This window comes from Sinohyriopsis cumingii, chromosome 17 (genome assembly GCF_028554795.1).
Source record: "Sinohyriopsis cumingii isolate HCF-2022 chromosome 17, ASM2855479v2, whole genome shotgun sequence".
Classification (NCBI taxonomy): Eukaryota; Metazoa; Mollusca; class Bivalvia; order Unionida; family Unionidae; genus Sinohyriopsis; species Sinohyriopsis cumingii.
Genome location: NC_142977.1, coordinates 61,936,422 through 61,954,345, shown reverse-complemented (window position 1 = coordinate 61,954,345; position 17,924 = coordinate 61,936,422). Strand labels below are relative to the sequence as shown.

The window sequence follows — 17,924 nt, the reverse complement described above, 5'->3', positions numbered from 1 at the left end:
AAGCGCGATTGCAGGGACAGCCAATATATGTGTGCCTAATTATGTACACCAGCACGGCAAACAATTTCTTCCATAAGATTACGTCATAAGCTTGAGGTAAACGCTAATAATGGTACATAGTCCCAACAGATAAAAGAACACGGATCCCATCACTACGAAAAACTCTTCCAGTGTCACCAACACGAAAGCTAAAGGATACAAGCACGAGCCTTTAAGGTGGCTAAAACTTCTTAAAATCGATCATGGCCGTAAGTTCATGGACAACAAATCGAAACTGCCTGCCAAATACAAGAATGTTCACTATGGGCAATCAATTGTTGAGTACCTTCACCGTACTGTGGTCATCGGGTCACACGGCTATTAAACCACGAGTTTGCCACCCAAAGTACTGAAATCGAAAAAACTATAACATGGATACTCCTAGGATTTTATATTAAGGGGGATTCTCCACCTCCTGGTCACCAAAATAAGCGGGTAGTAGAAAATAAAAGGGAGGGAGGAACTGATATAGGTCAATATTTACCGAATATTTAAATACCCGTCTCTCTTTCTTCCCACTCCACTTGGTTATAGATCTATAAAAATAAACAAATACAAATACAAATTAAATTTTAAAAAAATAAAACAACTGATCAGGATTAATTTTCACACACCTTTTGCAAATATCACAGAACATATATCCTGTCTAGGAGCTTTTATGTAAGAATTTACAACCAAGAATTTTTCAACTTTGCAGCACATTTGCTTTTGTTTTTGGCAATACATCTAACTCATCTGACATTATTTTTTGAATATCCGTTTTGCGATGAAACTCTGCTACATTTTTAATTGTCCCGTTCACTTTCCACGTTACTGCCAACACCGACTTGACGCTGAAAATAATCAGAAATTTTACTCCCCTTATGGCTGATTTTGTCTTCCGGAAGTGGATCAAACTTTGCGGATGCACATATAAAGGAAACGTATCAAATGCAGTGATTATGAATAAAGTTAAGGTATTCTGACTGTCAGAATGAATCAGCACACAAGATTTTAAGTAACATTTTAAAGGGAAAATCCAAAGAGTGAAGAGCATATTTATTTTAAGATTTGTAATTTTTCCTGCATAAAGACCTGGTGACTCTTGCAAATTATAAGTTCAAGTAAATCATAAACAGGTCAATATACATATATGGCATGACATCATTACTGGCCTAGATTTGAGATAATTCACAAGCTCATTGTCAATTGCCAAACTAAATAGTCCACATAAGATATAAAATATATAAAATATTACATATCAGTTAAACGTTAATTATAACTGAACACTGCCAGACCAACTAGTTCATCTAAGATATTAAGAAGTATATATCGATTAAACTTTAATTATCATTTGCCACTAAACAAACAAGTTCACACAATAGACATGATAGTACATATCCATTACCCTTTAATTATCTACCAACATATTAAACTATGGTTGACTGGGGGTTGTGTCACCTGCAATTGTATGGATGCTGTACATATGGGGGGAGGTACAGTTGATTGGGGGTTGTATCATCTGCAATTGTATGGATGTTTTACATATGATGCAGTACAGTTGATTGGGGGTTGTATTGTCTGCAATTGTATGGATGTTGTACATGGGAGGTACAGTTAATTGGGGGTTGTATCATCTGCAATTGTATGTTGTACATGGGGGGTACAGTTGATTGGGGGTTGTATCATCTGCAATTGTATGGATGTTGCACATGGGGGGGTACAGTTGATTGGGGGTTGTATCGTCTGCAATTGTATGGATGTTGTACATGGGGAATACAGTTGATTGGGGGTTGTATTGTCTGCAATTGTATGGATGTTGTACATGGGGGGGGGGGAACAGGGAAAATAACATAAGTTGCAAGTTCTGAGTAAAGAGACAGTAATTCTGTAAAAAAAAAGGACCAACTCATACTACATTCTTTGTCATACTGCATTTACTAATATGTATGGCTGATGTAAAACAGTTTGACGTCCCTAAATAGCACTTGATTCTTACAGATTACCCCTATATAATTTTACATACAGCATTGATCATCAGAAAGCATTATTTCAGTGTTTACTTGTAGAATATATACATATTACTACACACAATTACATCTTTCAGACATATACAAATATATTTAAAGAATAACTGGTAATTTCTTGTACATGTATGGCTATGATTTTGACAAATCAGACACAAATATATCATCCATAAATCTATAACTGAACAAAGATTTATTTTACAATAGCACCTTTAGGATAAACAGTCGTAATTAAAAGAAATTTTGCATCACTTTAAGTGTTGCTTACCATATATCCTTGCTTTTAAATTGAGTCCAACTGCACAACTACATACATTCTGATCTGCCATGATGGGAAGGAAGATCAGGGTGTATGTTGTTTACACTACTGTTTACTCTTAACAAACTGCATTGTACCAGATCTGTCAGTACATTTTGCAATGGTAGATCTAGGTCTGCGCAACATGCAGTCTGACTTGACTCGCATTCAAGTACAGATGCATAAACAAATTTGATTTCATTTTTTTTCATTATTTCACCTAATGTTATCTAAACATTGATGTTAAATTTAAAAAAATGATTGTTTTTGCATTTAGCATATCAGAATTATAGCAGCCACATCTATACAAATTGATGCAAAACTTCTTTTGAATATTGGTGAAACATCTGTAAACAACCAAAGTCAACATGTTTTGTAGAGAATAACAAAGGCCTTAAAAAAAGACAAACAAACCTGAAGCATTTTTTGTCTAACTATAAGAATATTTTGAAGGGAAAAAAAGCATGTGTATTTGTAAGGTTTATCACAGTTGTACATGACATAAGTAACTGTAAACTTAAGTTGAAAGTAAAGGGTTTATATTTAAGATGATTAAGCACCATGGTTGAGTTTGTATGACTCACTTAAAGTTCTCTGAAATGAAATCCTCATGAATTATTTTGGATACAATTTTTAACCCATAAAGTGTGATGACTGCTGGGAATTATGAATAAATTATAGGCAAATTGCTGGATACAAAACTATTATCCACAACTGATATGTTTGTGGATTTTTTTAGGTTCTGGAAATAATGAAATCATAAAAAAAAAAAAAATTCTTAAAAATGTATAAAAAGATATTTATAATAATTCCATTTGCAGTACTCCTAAGTAATTTGACTTATTTAGTGGTAGTTCTACTTCGTTTTTCAAGTACCTTTCATACATAACAGGTAATATTAATAAAACCAGTAATTGTCCATATAAATAACTGTTAACCTAAATATAAATTTAACAGACATTTCAGTCCATAAAATATAAACTGGAAATGTCTAAAACTGTTTTGTTCTAAGAGCTAATGACTTGCCCTTAAAAATCTCCAGAGTTTTTTCTCTTCGTCCTTGCTCTTGAAGCTGTAGACTATTTTACTGGGTTTAAGCTGTAGACTATTTTACTGGGGTTTTTTCAATTAATTGTTTGTTATATTTTTAATACTTATTAGTCCATCAGAAAAATGACTTTTTGGTTTAATGTGCATCAACTGAAAACAACCTTGAAGCACATAACACAGGAAAGTTGGCCAAACGAACCTGCTTTCGAAAATATGTTACTATGACTGAGAAAGCAAATAATTTATGACTAAAATATGCGCGCAAACAATTATTCATCACTGAAAACAATTCCATTTTTTCAGCAAGTAAAACCATGTTAAAATAAAACTTTGTGTAAATCTATTATTCAGTATATTCATTGTCTAATAATGCATATGAATATAAACAACTAAAACAATCTATATATATCGGAGTATTTCTTCAGATTATTACATTAGCACAATGCTGACAGAATCAGTAGTGTATATATATGTGTGTGTGTGTGTGTGTGTGTGTGTGTGTACATTTAAGCATTACAATTTAAAAAATTCTAACATTATTGCTTAAGCTACCCATGCATAATTTAAAACTGCATTGAAAATTTCAAAGCATATATCTGTACATAAAAGTTTGATAAAAAAGAAAAACTATTTAACATCTTCTAAATCACACACTAATAAATATTTCATATTACTAAATAAGTACAATATCATTATCCTATGTGTAGATCAGACAAGGTGTACATTTTTTCATTGGATGATCACAGATTAGTCTTGGTCTGTCCTTACTGCCAAGAGAATTTAGATATACATTGGATTCATTTTGCTTTTCCCTATATATTGGTTGGCTTTCTGAAGCGGGATCAGATAACCATGACTAACAGGTGAACAAGGCTAATAACAGATGACCAGGCAAATAACCAATCAACCCAAGCTGTTTTGCCCATCAGGGCTGCATCTAGGATTTGGTAAATGTGAGAATTGACCCAAATGATTCTGAAAAATTGGTAGCCAACATAGTGATTAGGGGCACATGCCAGTATAATGCAAAAGTTTTAAAAAAAATAAAACATTCAGCATATCCAAACAGAGCAATATCTAAAATAATGAATGGTTTAAATGCATATCATGGGTTCTGTGTATTACAGTATATCATAAAATGTATATCATGCATTCTCAGTATTACAGTAAAACACTGAATGGATACTGTGTGTTTTCATTTTAATAGCAAAATACTGAATGGATATTGTGTGTTTTCAGTATTACAGAATAATACTGAATGGATATTGTACGTTCTCAGTATTAAAATAAAACACTTAATGAATATTGTGAGTTAACAGTATTACAGAACAATAAGTAATACATATGTTCTTAATATTATGGTATAACAATAAATACAAATGTGTTCTCCATACTACAGCATAATACTTTATAAATAAAAACTTGTGTTTTATAATGTTTTCTCTAAACACTTATTAATGAAGAATCAAACCATGGGCTGCAAATCATGTCTTTCTCCACCCATTCTTATATCTTATAAAAACAGTGTCATTTATTTACTGTGTGTCCCACGAAAGCCATCATGGATGTAGTTTAAGATTCTGAAATAGTTTCAAATCCTTAATTGCTTGTTTGTGGGCTTGTAATTTAATAAATCTGTTAAGTTTTAATGTTCTGATATTGCTATTACAAAGTGTGCAAAGTATGCATGTATGCATATATGTATGTATTTCTCAAGTACCCACACTGGCCGAGCCTGAGACTCAAAGACATGCAGACAGAGGTGAGACGACAGTAATCTGTAACGGTGAGCACTTTAGACCTAGCGGCCACTTGAAGCCCCCTATTTAGGGAGGGAGGGAAGAATGTGTCTGTGTGTGTGTGTAGATGTATGTATGTATGTGTGTGCATGTATGTATGTATGTATTAGGGCTTAATGGCACATCAGCACAATAGTGGTCTCATGATTAAAAATCCTAATACAGAAGGAGGTACAAACTATAAAATCCTTAAAATAAAGGGTCAAAATTTGTTATATCAACAGAAGTCCAAGGTTTCCCTTCATGGTACATCATTATAAAACTTAAGCCAAATTCACATCAGAGGCTTATGTCTCAGAGCAGGAAGTGAAAACACGTTTTGATCTGTCAGTGCATTAGCTGATGCCAGGTGTGGGTTTCTGCTGTTTGCAGATGAATGTATGCCATACACTGACTCTCATCTGCAGCTGCATTAAACGATGAAACATCTGGGTGTTTGCTGTAGGTAGGTTTATGCCAAACATGGCTAGATATGGTATATGCTATACAAAAGTTTTCATTAGATTATCACAAATTACTTAGATTGCTTAACACTGTCACAATCAAATCAATAAATGACTATGATGAGGTGAATACATCTTACAAGTGTGTTGAAATCTGACAAAATAATACAATGTACACATATTATTTAAGTAAGAAACTTATAGTGGGGGCTTAAAATTACATGCCTTATTGCTCAAATTTTGTAAAATCTGCCAATAATCTGTTTTTGTCTACATATACAGGTGGTACTAAATTTATTTAACTTGATTTTGTGCCAATCATAATGGTCACACTGTTAAATCATTTTCATTAAGTGTACACTTTTTCATAGCTGCTTCAAGCCATAAACGAATAGAGTTCTGCCTTTAAAGAGAACAGACCTCCTGGACCTATCTTAAAATTAAGCAAATGTATTCACAAAGTCATCAAAATAAAGCAACAAAACAAGTTACAAATAATACCATTGAAAATATATTAATCCAGTTATATGTTTTGATATGAGAAATGAGTTTATTGTTTGTGAACAGTCTTTCCAACACTCCTTTATGAAAGCAGGTTTATTACAGTGCAAACAATTGGGGGGAGGGGAGAAAAAAGTGAAAAAATGTGTCCTGCATATAAAATTGAGGTACAAACTATATCTGAATATTAGATAAGAAATCAATACAAGTTTAAGTCCTACCTCATATTTTTTTCAAAAATGCTAGGAACCTCTCAAATCCAGTTTCTGCTTTAATGCACTATTGTACACACCTGCTTATAAGTCAGGTGAAACCACAAAGACCAAGGTCTGAAATTGCAACATGTTCTGGCAGATCTGGGCCTATGCTGCTTATTTGGAATAACCAGTAGGACAGAAAGCATAGTCCTCAATCTGCTGGCACATTATGCAGTGGCAAATCAAGGTCTATATTATTTGCATTTGACAGGACTTAAAAGCATGTACATAAAGTACTCTACTTAAATATCAGAAAGTAAAAAAGCCAGCCTATATGCTAAGATTTGGCCTAGAAGTAATTTTAAAATATTTTTCAAAAACTATGGAAAAAAGCCAGATAATTTAACAAGAGGCCACCTTTCTCTAAAGCCAGACTTCTTTTTTCAGCCAGAAAAGATGAAAGGAAGTGATAAATATTAACATTGAGTTATCTTAATAATGGGTTTAAACTAGGGTATGAAATCAATGCAAACATATACACAAAAGTGACCAATATGTCATGCTTCCACCATGATGGACTAAAAAAAATAGGAAAAATTTGCAATTATATGTGTATAACACAATGCATATTGAGTTCCGCTTAATGAACAGGCAGATGAAGGTGATGGGTTGAGCATACGTTTTGGGGCAGTGCAACACCATGAAGGTTATAATATACATAGGAAACTCAAGCACAGTGTCCTGTCCAAGTATACACCATGGCAGCTCTCAGTTGGTAGGAATAAAACTGTATCATTCTGGTCACAAGTTCAATGTCTTAACCACCAAGCCATCATGGACATTACTCATCCTGGTTAATATTGTCCGATCTACTGGCTCATTATGCACTGACAGATATGAGTTGACACTGCACACTGACAGATCTGAGTTGACACTGCTCACAGTACATGACACTGCTCAGAGTACATGTTATTAACAATAAAATATGATCAGGGGAAAGAAAAAAGGGATGACTGGAAAGATTATGAGAATAAACTGACGTTAATGACACATGAGATGGAATCAAATGAATGACAAGACCACCTATATATCAATCATTTGATTATCAGTCTTATCCAGACCACTCTGGTGGTCTAGTAGTTAGAGCATCCACCTCATCTGGGTCACAACAAAGACTTCTAAAAAGATTGTACTAACAGCTGCCTCACTTGGTGCTCAGCATTATGAGATAAGTGTTAGGACTGGTTGGCATGGTGTCAGGATAATGTGACTAGGTGGGACATCATGCTACATGTCTGAGGCATGATGCCCAGTGCTAAGCATCACTATAAACTGCCACAGTGCAGACATCGTAGCGATATGACTGAAAAATTGTTAAAGCTATGTTACAAAAATCCAAATCACACAAATCAGTCTTGTCCAAATGCAGACAATATAGACCATGATCTTCCATCACATTTGCACTCATTGATCTGAGTATATGTTGTTTGTATTTACTGAATACTCCTAACAAACAGCATACACCATGATCTGCATGCACATTTTGCAACAACAGATATGGTCTGTGCTTTTAGAGGTTGATTTGGACTTATAAGTGCCTAATACACTATGCAAATTTCAACCTAACTTATACAGTAGCTGCTGTTAGCTATAAGAACAAATGTTCGATTGATATGATCTATTATGGTTTTTTATAATACTAAGGCATTTGTGATAATATACTGATCAGAAGAAATTTGTTTCTGTGAATCAAAGGTGGCCATGTTTGAAAGTTATAAATGGATATTAAAGTAAAATGCAGTACTGCAACAAGATCCAGTCCTAATGAAACCTGGTCTGATATATACAAAGATTAAAAGATGTACATTAAAAAACCCAAAACTGCACCAAACGTTTTAACTGCTGATCAATCATATTCAAAAAATTAAATGATACAAAGTTCTATCAAAATTCCTAGGATTTCTTTTATGAAAGAACAAATTATAAGCAAAACTAAGGGAGGATGCAGTCACCTGGAGATTAAACTTTCCTATATATGCATTGATGGAAACTATCAAATATAAAGTACATTGCTGAATAAAGGCGATTCAATCACTTAAGCAGTACATGTAGACTATCATTATAGCAAGATGATCTGGGTGCCTGTTATTGCCTCCAATTTCATAGTGTAAAGATGAGATACAAGACTAAAACAAGATATGATACAAGCACAGTCAGTAGCACACATTTTAGAGCACTGGTATTGACCATATCAGGCTCGTTGTTTGAATCAAAATTTAAAAATTCCATAATAATCACAATTTTATTTATGATAAGACTTAATCCTGTAGTATTAATATATATGATACATTAGAATTCATTTCGAAAGTAGGTTTTCCTGTATGGACTGACATGCAATAATTTTAACATATAGTACATGTATATGCTGAGACCAGAAAGAGGGGAGACAACAATATGAATTTGTCTTCCATTTTCTCCCACTAATAATAACTTTAAAAAAAGTGTTTTACCAATCTTAAAATATATTGCACATGAGCAAAAAGTTAAAAATTGTACTTTTGTGATTACTAAAATTTTCTAATGGCTGTTTTGTAAAGTAAATATAATACATTTCATTTACAAACAACTGTAAAACTATGAGCATAATAAAATGCATTTTCAAAAAATGTCTATGACAAGGTCATGAATTGCAACAGGACAAACAAATGTTGGACAGCACATTTTTTTAAACAGAAATCTAAATACTTCCTTCAATGAAAACAAATACTAATAATCCTGAACAGAATAGACTGTAAAAAATGTATCAACACGCAAAGCAATTAAGATATCAATTAGAACCAGTTAAGTACATAAACTATATTTGCTAAAAGAACATGAATTGTGACTGACTGTTGTGATGTGCAAGAAGATACTCAGAAAAACAGTACATAGCCAATGATACATTTTCATTGCTGAACACAAGGAGAATTCATTGTACTTTTTCTTTCTTGATGTAGCAGTAAGCAGGATGTTTGAATAGGTACCTAATGGTTGTACAGTAAGCAGGATGTTTGAACAAGCACCTGATAGTTGTACAGTAAGCAGGATGTTTGAATAGGCACCTGATGGTTGTAGAAGAAAGCAGGATGTTTGAATAGGCATCTGATGGTTGCAGCAGTAAGCAGGATGTTTGAATAGGTACCTGATGGTTGTAGCAGTAAGCAGGATGTTTGAATAGGTGTAGTAGTAAGCAGGATGTTTGAATAGGCATCTGATGGTTGCAGCAGTAAGCAGGATGTTTGAATAGGTACCTGATGGTTGTAGCAGTAAGCAGGATGTTTGAATAGGTACCTGATGGTTGTAGCAGTAAGCAGGATGTTTGAATAGGTACCTGATGGTTGTAGCAGTAAGCAGGATGTTTGAACTAGCACCTGATGGTTAAATTTTGAACCAGATTGTTTTTGATTGTTTGATAGACAGATCTACTTCAAAATTACAATGCAAACTAACCTAAGTTGTTTTGAATACTCATCCAGCTAATCATAATCAACCATTTTTCAACAGGAACTATATTGTCCGTTTCAAGCCTGACGGCAACATTCTGATTTGCTAATTGAAATGTCATTCTGATGTGACATCCAAGAAGACTATTTCAAATCCTGACAACATATATCAACATATCGTTAGTGTCTGATTTTAATCAGATGGGAGCTGAACAGCTTTTCCAGACTATGTTGTCCCATAAAAGTACCTGTAACTAATGGAAGTGGGAACTTGCCTAATATCATATACTGTCAAAACTTAATGCATGTCTGAAGTTTTTCCATGGTTTTGTCATGGAGATAGCAATCATTTTCTAATATGTAACTTCCTACCACAAATCAAGTTGCTCCATTAAGACGATGCCTTTTACATATAAGTTCTGCATTGGCTTTTTATGTTGATTTTAAGGCCATTTGAAGCAGATTATTGGTTAAAACATGCAGAGGAAATTGGCGCTCAGTACATTTTCCAACATACACTGAGACAAGCCAACCCAGGCCCATGAATTGTAGGCCCAACACCCTTTGAACTGCGCTACATTGGCTCCCTTTATAACAGAATAAATAAAGCAGAAGAACTGAATAGTGAGTAATAAACAATAACAATAACTTGAAATATTAAATCATTCCTACTATCTCCATTTCTCTAGAACATTTTATTGTAGATGATTTTTGTTCAGTCCCAGCACAATTACCCTTGCTAACATTTCCAAGTGATAAATATGTTGCTTCATCAGTCAGTAATGTTGAAAAAAGTGTACATGTGTATCAAAGAGTTTTATAATGTCCATTATATTAAAAGAAATATTCACCATCTATCAACAGTGGTAACATAATTTCACTATGAAGATGTAAAGAATATCACATCATGTAACAAAATGACTATAAAATATATCTGATTCACAAATAAAATTAGCTACCAAAACTCATTTAAAATGAAACTAATTGAATTGACAAAATATTTATTGTAAATCATTAAATTAAAAAATACAGGTAAAACTTTTTACAAACAAAATTGGATGTAGAAAAATACTGGAAATTAGAAAGTGCATTGAAAGGTTCCTTCCAATGTTTTAAAAACAATGATACCTTTCCTACAGCAGAATTGTGGTATAACCATACAATTATGGTTGTCTCTTGGGTTTCATTATATCTAGCATTCGCTGAACACAAATTATGTGTAAAGTCAGACCAAAACTGTGCTTTGTGTTAAAGGAGATTAGTTAGCCCTGAGTTCATTACAAACGGGTTCCACAATATCAAAAAAAATTTTTTATAGTTATTCTTTAAATTTGGAGAATAATTCTTTAGACTGTCCTGGTATCAGAAAATATGGCACAAGTAGGTTGAACATAATGCATGCAAGTCCACTTTCTAGTTCTATGGAGAACAACTTTTCACAACTGAATAGTTCTTTGTACAAGGTCTAAGTGTCAAAATTTTTAAAAAATTTAAACTATTTCAGAAAGCATGTTGATCGGTGTATAATATTTGTCTCATGAAAGGAAATGTTAACACTTGTGCTTAATCAGACATGAGATCACCAAATGTGAAGATAAAAGATGAATTGTTGATGATAATAACAACCTAAACAAAAAGAAAACTGTACAAAAACAATTAGAAACAATTAATTATAGTAATAATTTACCCACTGTAATGTTGGAAGTAAAAAGTCACAAGTTGTAGAAGTTGTTTGAATTTCATCTTGCTCTTCTATGAATTCAAAAACTGAAGAACATATATAAATTTCTATAAATTATGTAGAATAACAAGAAAAGGAAAACAAAGTCACAAGCTTAATTTTTTCAAACGTATCTTTCCGTGTTTTCTGTGAGAATTCATGGTTTCTTGAGCTTTCTTGCTTCGCACAATAAAACTGACATCTCCGGAATTGTTCATGGCATAAAACACATTTGCTGATTCTGGGATAAGGAATTCTGAAAATTTAAAACAAATGTTTTAGCAATCTTAGACACTAATCTTCAGAAAAATATAAACAAAGGAAAGAATATCTGATTAAGGCAATTTAAAATCTGGACACTGAAATGATACAAGTAATAATCTTTTGCCTGAAGTGCAAAAGTTGTCAAAAATTGATAAAAAGTCTTGTTATTCTATTACAATGAGGTTAAATTGGCTTGGTTTGGTGTTTTACAGCATTTAGCATTAACAAGAGTACATAAAGAAACATTCATTTTAACTTATCTTGTTTATAACCCATTAAAATGTTTCTTTCAATATTTTCCAAACCACTAATAAAAGATCAGATATATATAAAATAACAAGGACTTTAAACCTCATTCCAAGTTGTTGACGGCTATGTGGGATAGGTGTAACATACATGGTCAACTTACATGTGCAAAATTCTTTCTTAACAAAGATGTTCTACACATTATCAGGTTATAACATGTAGGCCTACGATCACCCACCTGGCTGACATCTACCAAATGTTCAAATGCAAATATGAGAGCTACTGGCCAAGAAACTATTTTTTTTCTGGTAAAATATGTTTCTTTGTGATTACTTACCCTATCATATTACACATACACCCATCCAGCCGCACCAGAGTTACGTCCATGTATAAAGCATGCCTTCCACTCCAGTGGTAACTGATATATTCATGGGATTTGGTGCCAATCCCTGTACCAAGGGGAGACCACTTGGCCTGACTTCCACCCAGGTGGGCAGATAACTTTAAGCATGTTCGCTAATAGTTTTTAACCTGGGAACCTAGGGCTGAATTTGCGAGGCAATAGTCATTCTCCTAAATTATTTTGACTGAGTAAGTATTCACAAAGAAAACTGGTTTCTTCTATAAATATGTTACCAATCAAAATACATTAGGAGAATAAGTAAGAGATGGAGGGATGCCATCTTCAGTCTCCTAAGGTATGTGAGACAGCTTCTGTGTAACCCAAATGGAGAAGACTGTATCTGTTGGAAAGCAACTTCCAAAACGAAAAATTTTCCCTCCCGCAAATCCTGCAGAAGTTGTGAAGCCATGTTATATGAACCTATCAAATGACTTGGAAAGGTGTTGCACTATGGCTATAGGTCCCACTAGCTGGGATATAAGATCTTGAAAGTAAAATCTGGAGAATGTGGATTCCAGTCTCCATCCCATGGCATGAATAATTTTAACATCAGAACAGTTCCAGTCAAGGGCTATGCTTGTGGCGACTGTGAGCCTAAACTCTTAACAAATACACTGAGCTGGAGTTATTTCTTGATACGCAGAACGAATAGCCCACTTAATCCAGGATGAAAGGGTCTGTGATGTTATATCATCCTGTCCCTGTTTGAGAGGTAAAAATAGGCACGATCTCCCTCAATGCAATTCCTGGTATTTTAAGATACCACTTAAAAGCTCATACTAGATCATGTAGGTGGTATCGAGCTTAAGTGTCCTGAGTAAACAATTTCATTAAAAATATCTGTTTATGCATGAATGGGAGCCCGTTCTTGGCAATGTAAGAGGGTACAGTCATGAGTGAAACTGACCTATCTTGTTGGGGTCCACTGATAAGGCATGTATCACACTGGTTCTGCCTGCCATCATTAATGTCAATGAGAAAGCAGGTCCTGTATCAAAGGTGAGTCAATGATCCCTTTGCAAGTGGGGAGTCTTCATTAGTAATACTGATCCATCATCATACTGGAACTGTAAGTAGATGTGTCCACCAAAAAATGTATTGCTGATTTTGCCTGCGGACTGCCAAAGTCAGCAATTAAGCTCTGGAGAGTAATTCAATTGGTGTCTTCTTCAGCTAGGTTAATTGCCATGAAACAGTCCACTTGAGGAAGCATCCAGTGCCATTGGGCAGGCAAAATCCAAATAAATAGAAGATCAGACAAATCTTTGTTTCCTGTGATATCCTCTCTTCTATGGTGTTTAGATGTGCATACATTCAGCAATTCTAGTGTATAGGGAGCAGCAATTAGCCAAATCCTTGGGACCAGGATTGGTGTGACAAAGTTTGGGACTATTGCAATTCCATGTTGTCACTGATGTCACTGATCATCAGTCAATCCCATTCAGCATGCATTCTGTGAAACTGAGGGAAGCAAAGGCCATTCAGTTGGTACGAGTTCCTGCAAGCAGAAATATGAGTCTGCAATTCATTAGCCAGCTTAGGATATGTTGAACTGAAACGTGGATTGTCATTAAGAACACCACATTAGAAAATCCTAAACAAGAAAACAATGGCCCAAATATTTGTTCTGCTTTGCTGTTTGAGATCAGGCATCACAGTGAAGTTACTGGGCAGAATGAGTAGGTTTGCCAGCCACCAATGACAGACTTTCACAAAGGGCATCCATTTTGATGATGTGGACCTATAAATAATGATCCTGAGAGTACTATGTCAATGCAAGAAGTTAGGAGACTTGCTCCCTCCCTCCAGCCCTCTGAGTTTGCATCCATAGCAATCATGATTGTCAAAGGATGTGTTTGCAGAAGTATTGCTGATGCAAGTCCAAAGTGCCTTTTGATACAACCTCAAATGGTTGCTGATTGAGAGATCTGGTCCAGTTGTCAAGGATTGGCCTCCAGCTGGACCATGTAATCATTGTGATAAAAGTCCAATGAAGTGACCAGTGACTAAGACATCCACTTCCATAATAAGGAACACTCTGCCAGAGAAGGAATACTCTAGTAGATGGATTGCTCCAAAGTGGCATAGAGCTTACCAGAGAATGAATTCAAATTTCTTTTTCTGGGGAACACATTCTTCTAACTTGAACATAGAGCTCAGACCTAGTCAGCCAAATCTTGAAAGGTACAACGTTGAATGGTCGAAGAAGTTCTTGCTGATAAGAGATTGAGAATAAAAGGAAAGTAACATATAAAATCAAATTTTTCTCGAAAATATGTGTGTGTGTGTGTGTTTGGATAATTGACATAGCTTTAACAATTTGAATCATGTCACTATGATGTCTGCAGTGTGGCAAGTTATAGTGATTTCTAGCAAAAGGGCATCATGCCACAGACATGTGACATCATGTCCCACCCAGTCACATTGTCCTGACACCAGGTCAATCAGTTTCAATATTAACCTCATAATGCTGAGTGCCAAGCTATGTATATATGCAGAACATGATAACAAATTCCCAGGAACTACTGTTCGATCCCCATGTCATTATGGTCAATCTTCTCCAATCAGCCATTAAAAATTGGAATCTTCTTCCTATCAGCATCAGAGATAAGGGTAGGGTGTAGGGTCTGTATGTATGTCATTGAAATAGGCATGGTCTTGTGGAAATACTGGTGGAAATGTTCGACCTCCTCTGACTCTTCCACCTAGTTCAGGACTGTTTCCCAGCAGCATGCTCTTTAGGGATGACCCTGTGACCTTGTTGGTTGCCTCATAAATCCCTCCATTTTAACTGAGACTGAGAGGGACTGTAGTTTGTAGTGAATTCTGTCAACCTGATCATTAAGAATGGGGAATGGAAGATGGAGGATGCAAGTGCACCTTGGGCAAAGATAGGTCTATAAGGAGGGAGTAAAGAGCTTTGAATCTCTTCCGTCTGGTATAAGTTCACAGTTGCTATTATGGCTATAGGATGATGTACCTCTATGTTATGAAGTGGACCATCCTATGAATATGCACCAGACACTGTACCTCTGTGTTATGAAGTGGAAAATCCTATGAATATGCACCAGACACCATACCTCCATATTATGAAGTGGACCATCCTATGAATATGCACCAGACACCGTACCTCCATGTTATGAAGTGGACTATCCTATGAATATGCACCAGACACTGTAGTACCATATTATTATGAAGTGGACCATCCTATGAATATGCACCAGACACTGTACCTTTATGTTATTAAGTGGACCATCCTATGAATATGCACCAGACACCGTACCTCCATGTTATGAAGTGGACTATTCTATGAATATGCACCAGACATCATACCTCCATGTTATGAAGTGGACCATCCTATGAATATGCACCAGACACCGTACTTCCATGTTATGAAGTGGACTATCCTATGAATATGCACCAGACACCGTACTTCCATGTTATGAAGTGGACTATTCTATGAATATGCACCAGACACCATACCTCCATATTATGAAGTGGACCATCCTATGAATATGCACCAGACACCATACCTCCATGTTATGAAGTGGACTATCCTATGAATATGCACCAGACACCGTACCTCCATATTATGAAGTGGACTATCCTATGAATATGCACCAGACACCCTACCTCCATATTATGAAGTGGACCATCCTATGAATATGCACCAGACACCGTACTTCCATGTTATGAAGTGGACTATTCTATGAATATGCACCAGACACTTTACCTCCATGTTATGAAGTGGACTATTCTATGAATATGCACCAGACACTGTACCTCCATATTATGAAGTGGACTATTCTATGAATATGCACCAGACACTTTACCTCCATGTTATAAAGTGGACTATTCTATGAATATGCACCAGACACTGTACCTCCATATTATGAAGTGGACCATCCTATGAATATGCACCAGACACCGTACCTCCATATTATGAAGTGGACTATTCTATGAATATGCACCAGACACCATACCTCCATATTATGAAGTTGACTATCCTATGAATATGCACCAGACACTGTACCTCCATATTATGAAGTGGACTATCCTATGAATATGCACCAGACACCATACTTCCATGTTATGAAGTGGACTATTCTATGAATATGCACCAGACACCATACCTCCATATTATGAAGTGGACCATCCTATGAATATGCACCAGACACCATACCTCCATGTTATGAAGTGGACTATCCTATGAATATGCACCAGACACCGTACCTCCATATTATGAAGTGGACTATCCTATGAATATGCACCAGACACCCTACCTCCATATTATGAAGTGGACCATCCTATGAATATGCACCAGACACCGTACTTCCATGTTATGAAGTGGACTATTCTATGAATATGCACCAGACACTTTACCTCCATGTTATGAAGTGGACTATTCTATGAATATGCACCAGACACTGTACCTCCATATTATGAAGTGGACTATTCTATGAATATGCACCAGACACTTTACCTCCATGTTATAAAGTGGACTATTCTATGAATATGCACCAGACACTGTACCTCCATATTATGAAGTGGACCATCCTATGAATATGCACCAGACACCGTACCTCCATATTATGAAGTGGACTATTCTATGAATATGCACCAGACACTTTACCTCCATGTTATGAAGTGGACTATTCTATGAATATGCACCAGACACCATACCTCCATATTATGAAGTGGACTATCCTATGAATATGCACCAGACACTGTACCTCCATATTATGAAGTGGACTATCCTATGAATATGCACCAGACACCGTACTTCCGTATTATGAAGTGGACCATCCTATGAATATGCACCAGACACCGTACCTCCATGTTATGAAGTGGACTATCCTATGAATATGCACTAGACACCATACCTCCATATTATGAAGCAGACCATCCTATGAATATGCACCAGACACTGTACCTCTATGTTATGAAGCAGACCATCCTATGAATATGCCCCTGATTATTCTATTGCGATTCATGGTGGAAGGATATAAGCTGTGGTCAGCATATTGAGGATCATGAAAATATAGGATACAAGATTAATATCATGGTCACATTTTTGTGAATCAACTCATGAGCATTCAGATGGAATACAGGACGCATTTATGACACAATGTACCTACAGATGCTTGGAACTTATAATTGACTATGGACTCAGCCCTGAAATGTCAAAAACTGTTTAGATTGTGGAAAAAATTGAAAACAGAATCTTCTCTAAATAATTCTCACCTGATGTCAGAACTTTAGACCCAGCAGGTGATGTAGAAAACTAGGATAAAACTCATCCAAGTAAGATCTAATAATGATAAGGGAAATGAAATGCCAGTTTCATCATCCATAGACTGTGGCAGTGAAGTTGATGTCTCTTGCACTACCTGCTAAGTAGCTGGAAAAGAATGTTGACGACAGTGGCCCACTACGTTTGCAGTACTTATGAGTCAGATCCCATTACTTCTAAAGT

The 17,924-nt window shown here is 35.4% G+C and overlaps 1 protein-coding gene across 1 annotated transcript in view; it reads right to left on the bottom strand.

Moving 5' to 3' along the window:
- Window positions 1-1,937: 1,937 nt before the first annotated feature.
- Window positions 1,938-17,924, bottom strand: part of LOC149779078 (ral guanine nucleotide dissociation stimulator-like 1) — a 78,831-nt gene continuing 62,844 nt past the window's right edge. Inside the window, exon 16 of the mRNA XM_089939630.1 lies at window positions 1,938-11,791. Coding sequence (XP_089795756.1) covers window positions 11,643-11,791 — 149 coding nt within the window. The 3' untranslated portion in view covers window positions 1,938-11,642. The remainder of the gene's footprint in view (window positions 11,792-17,924) is intronic.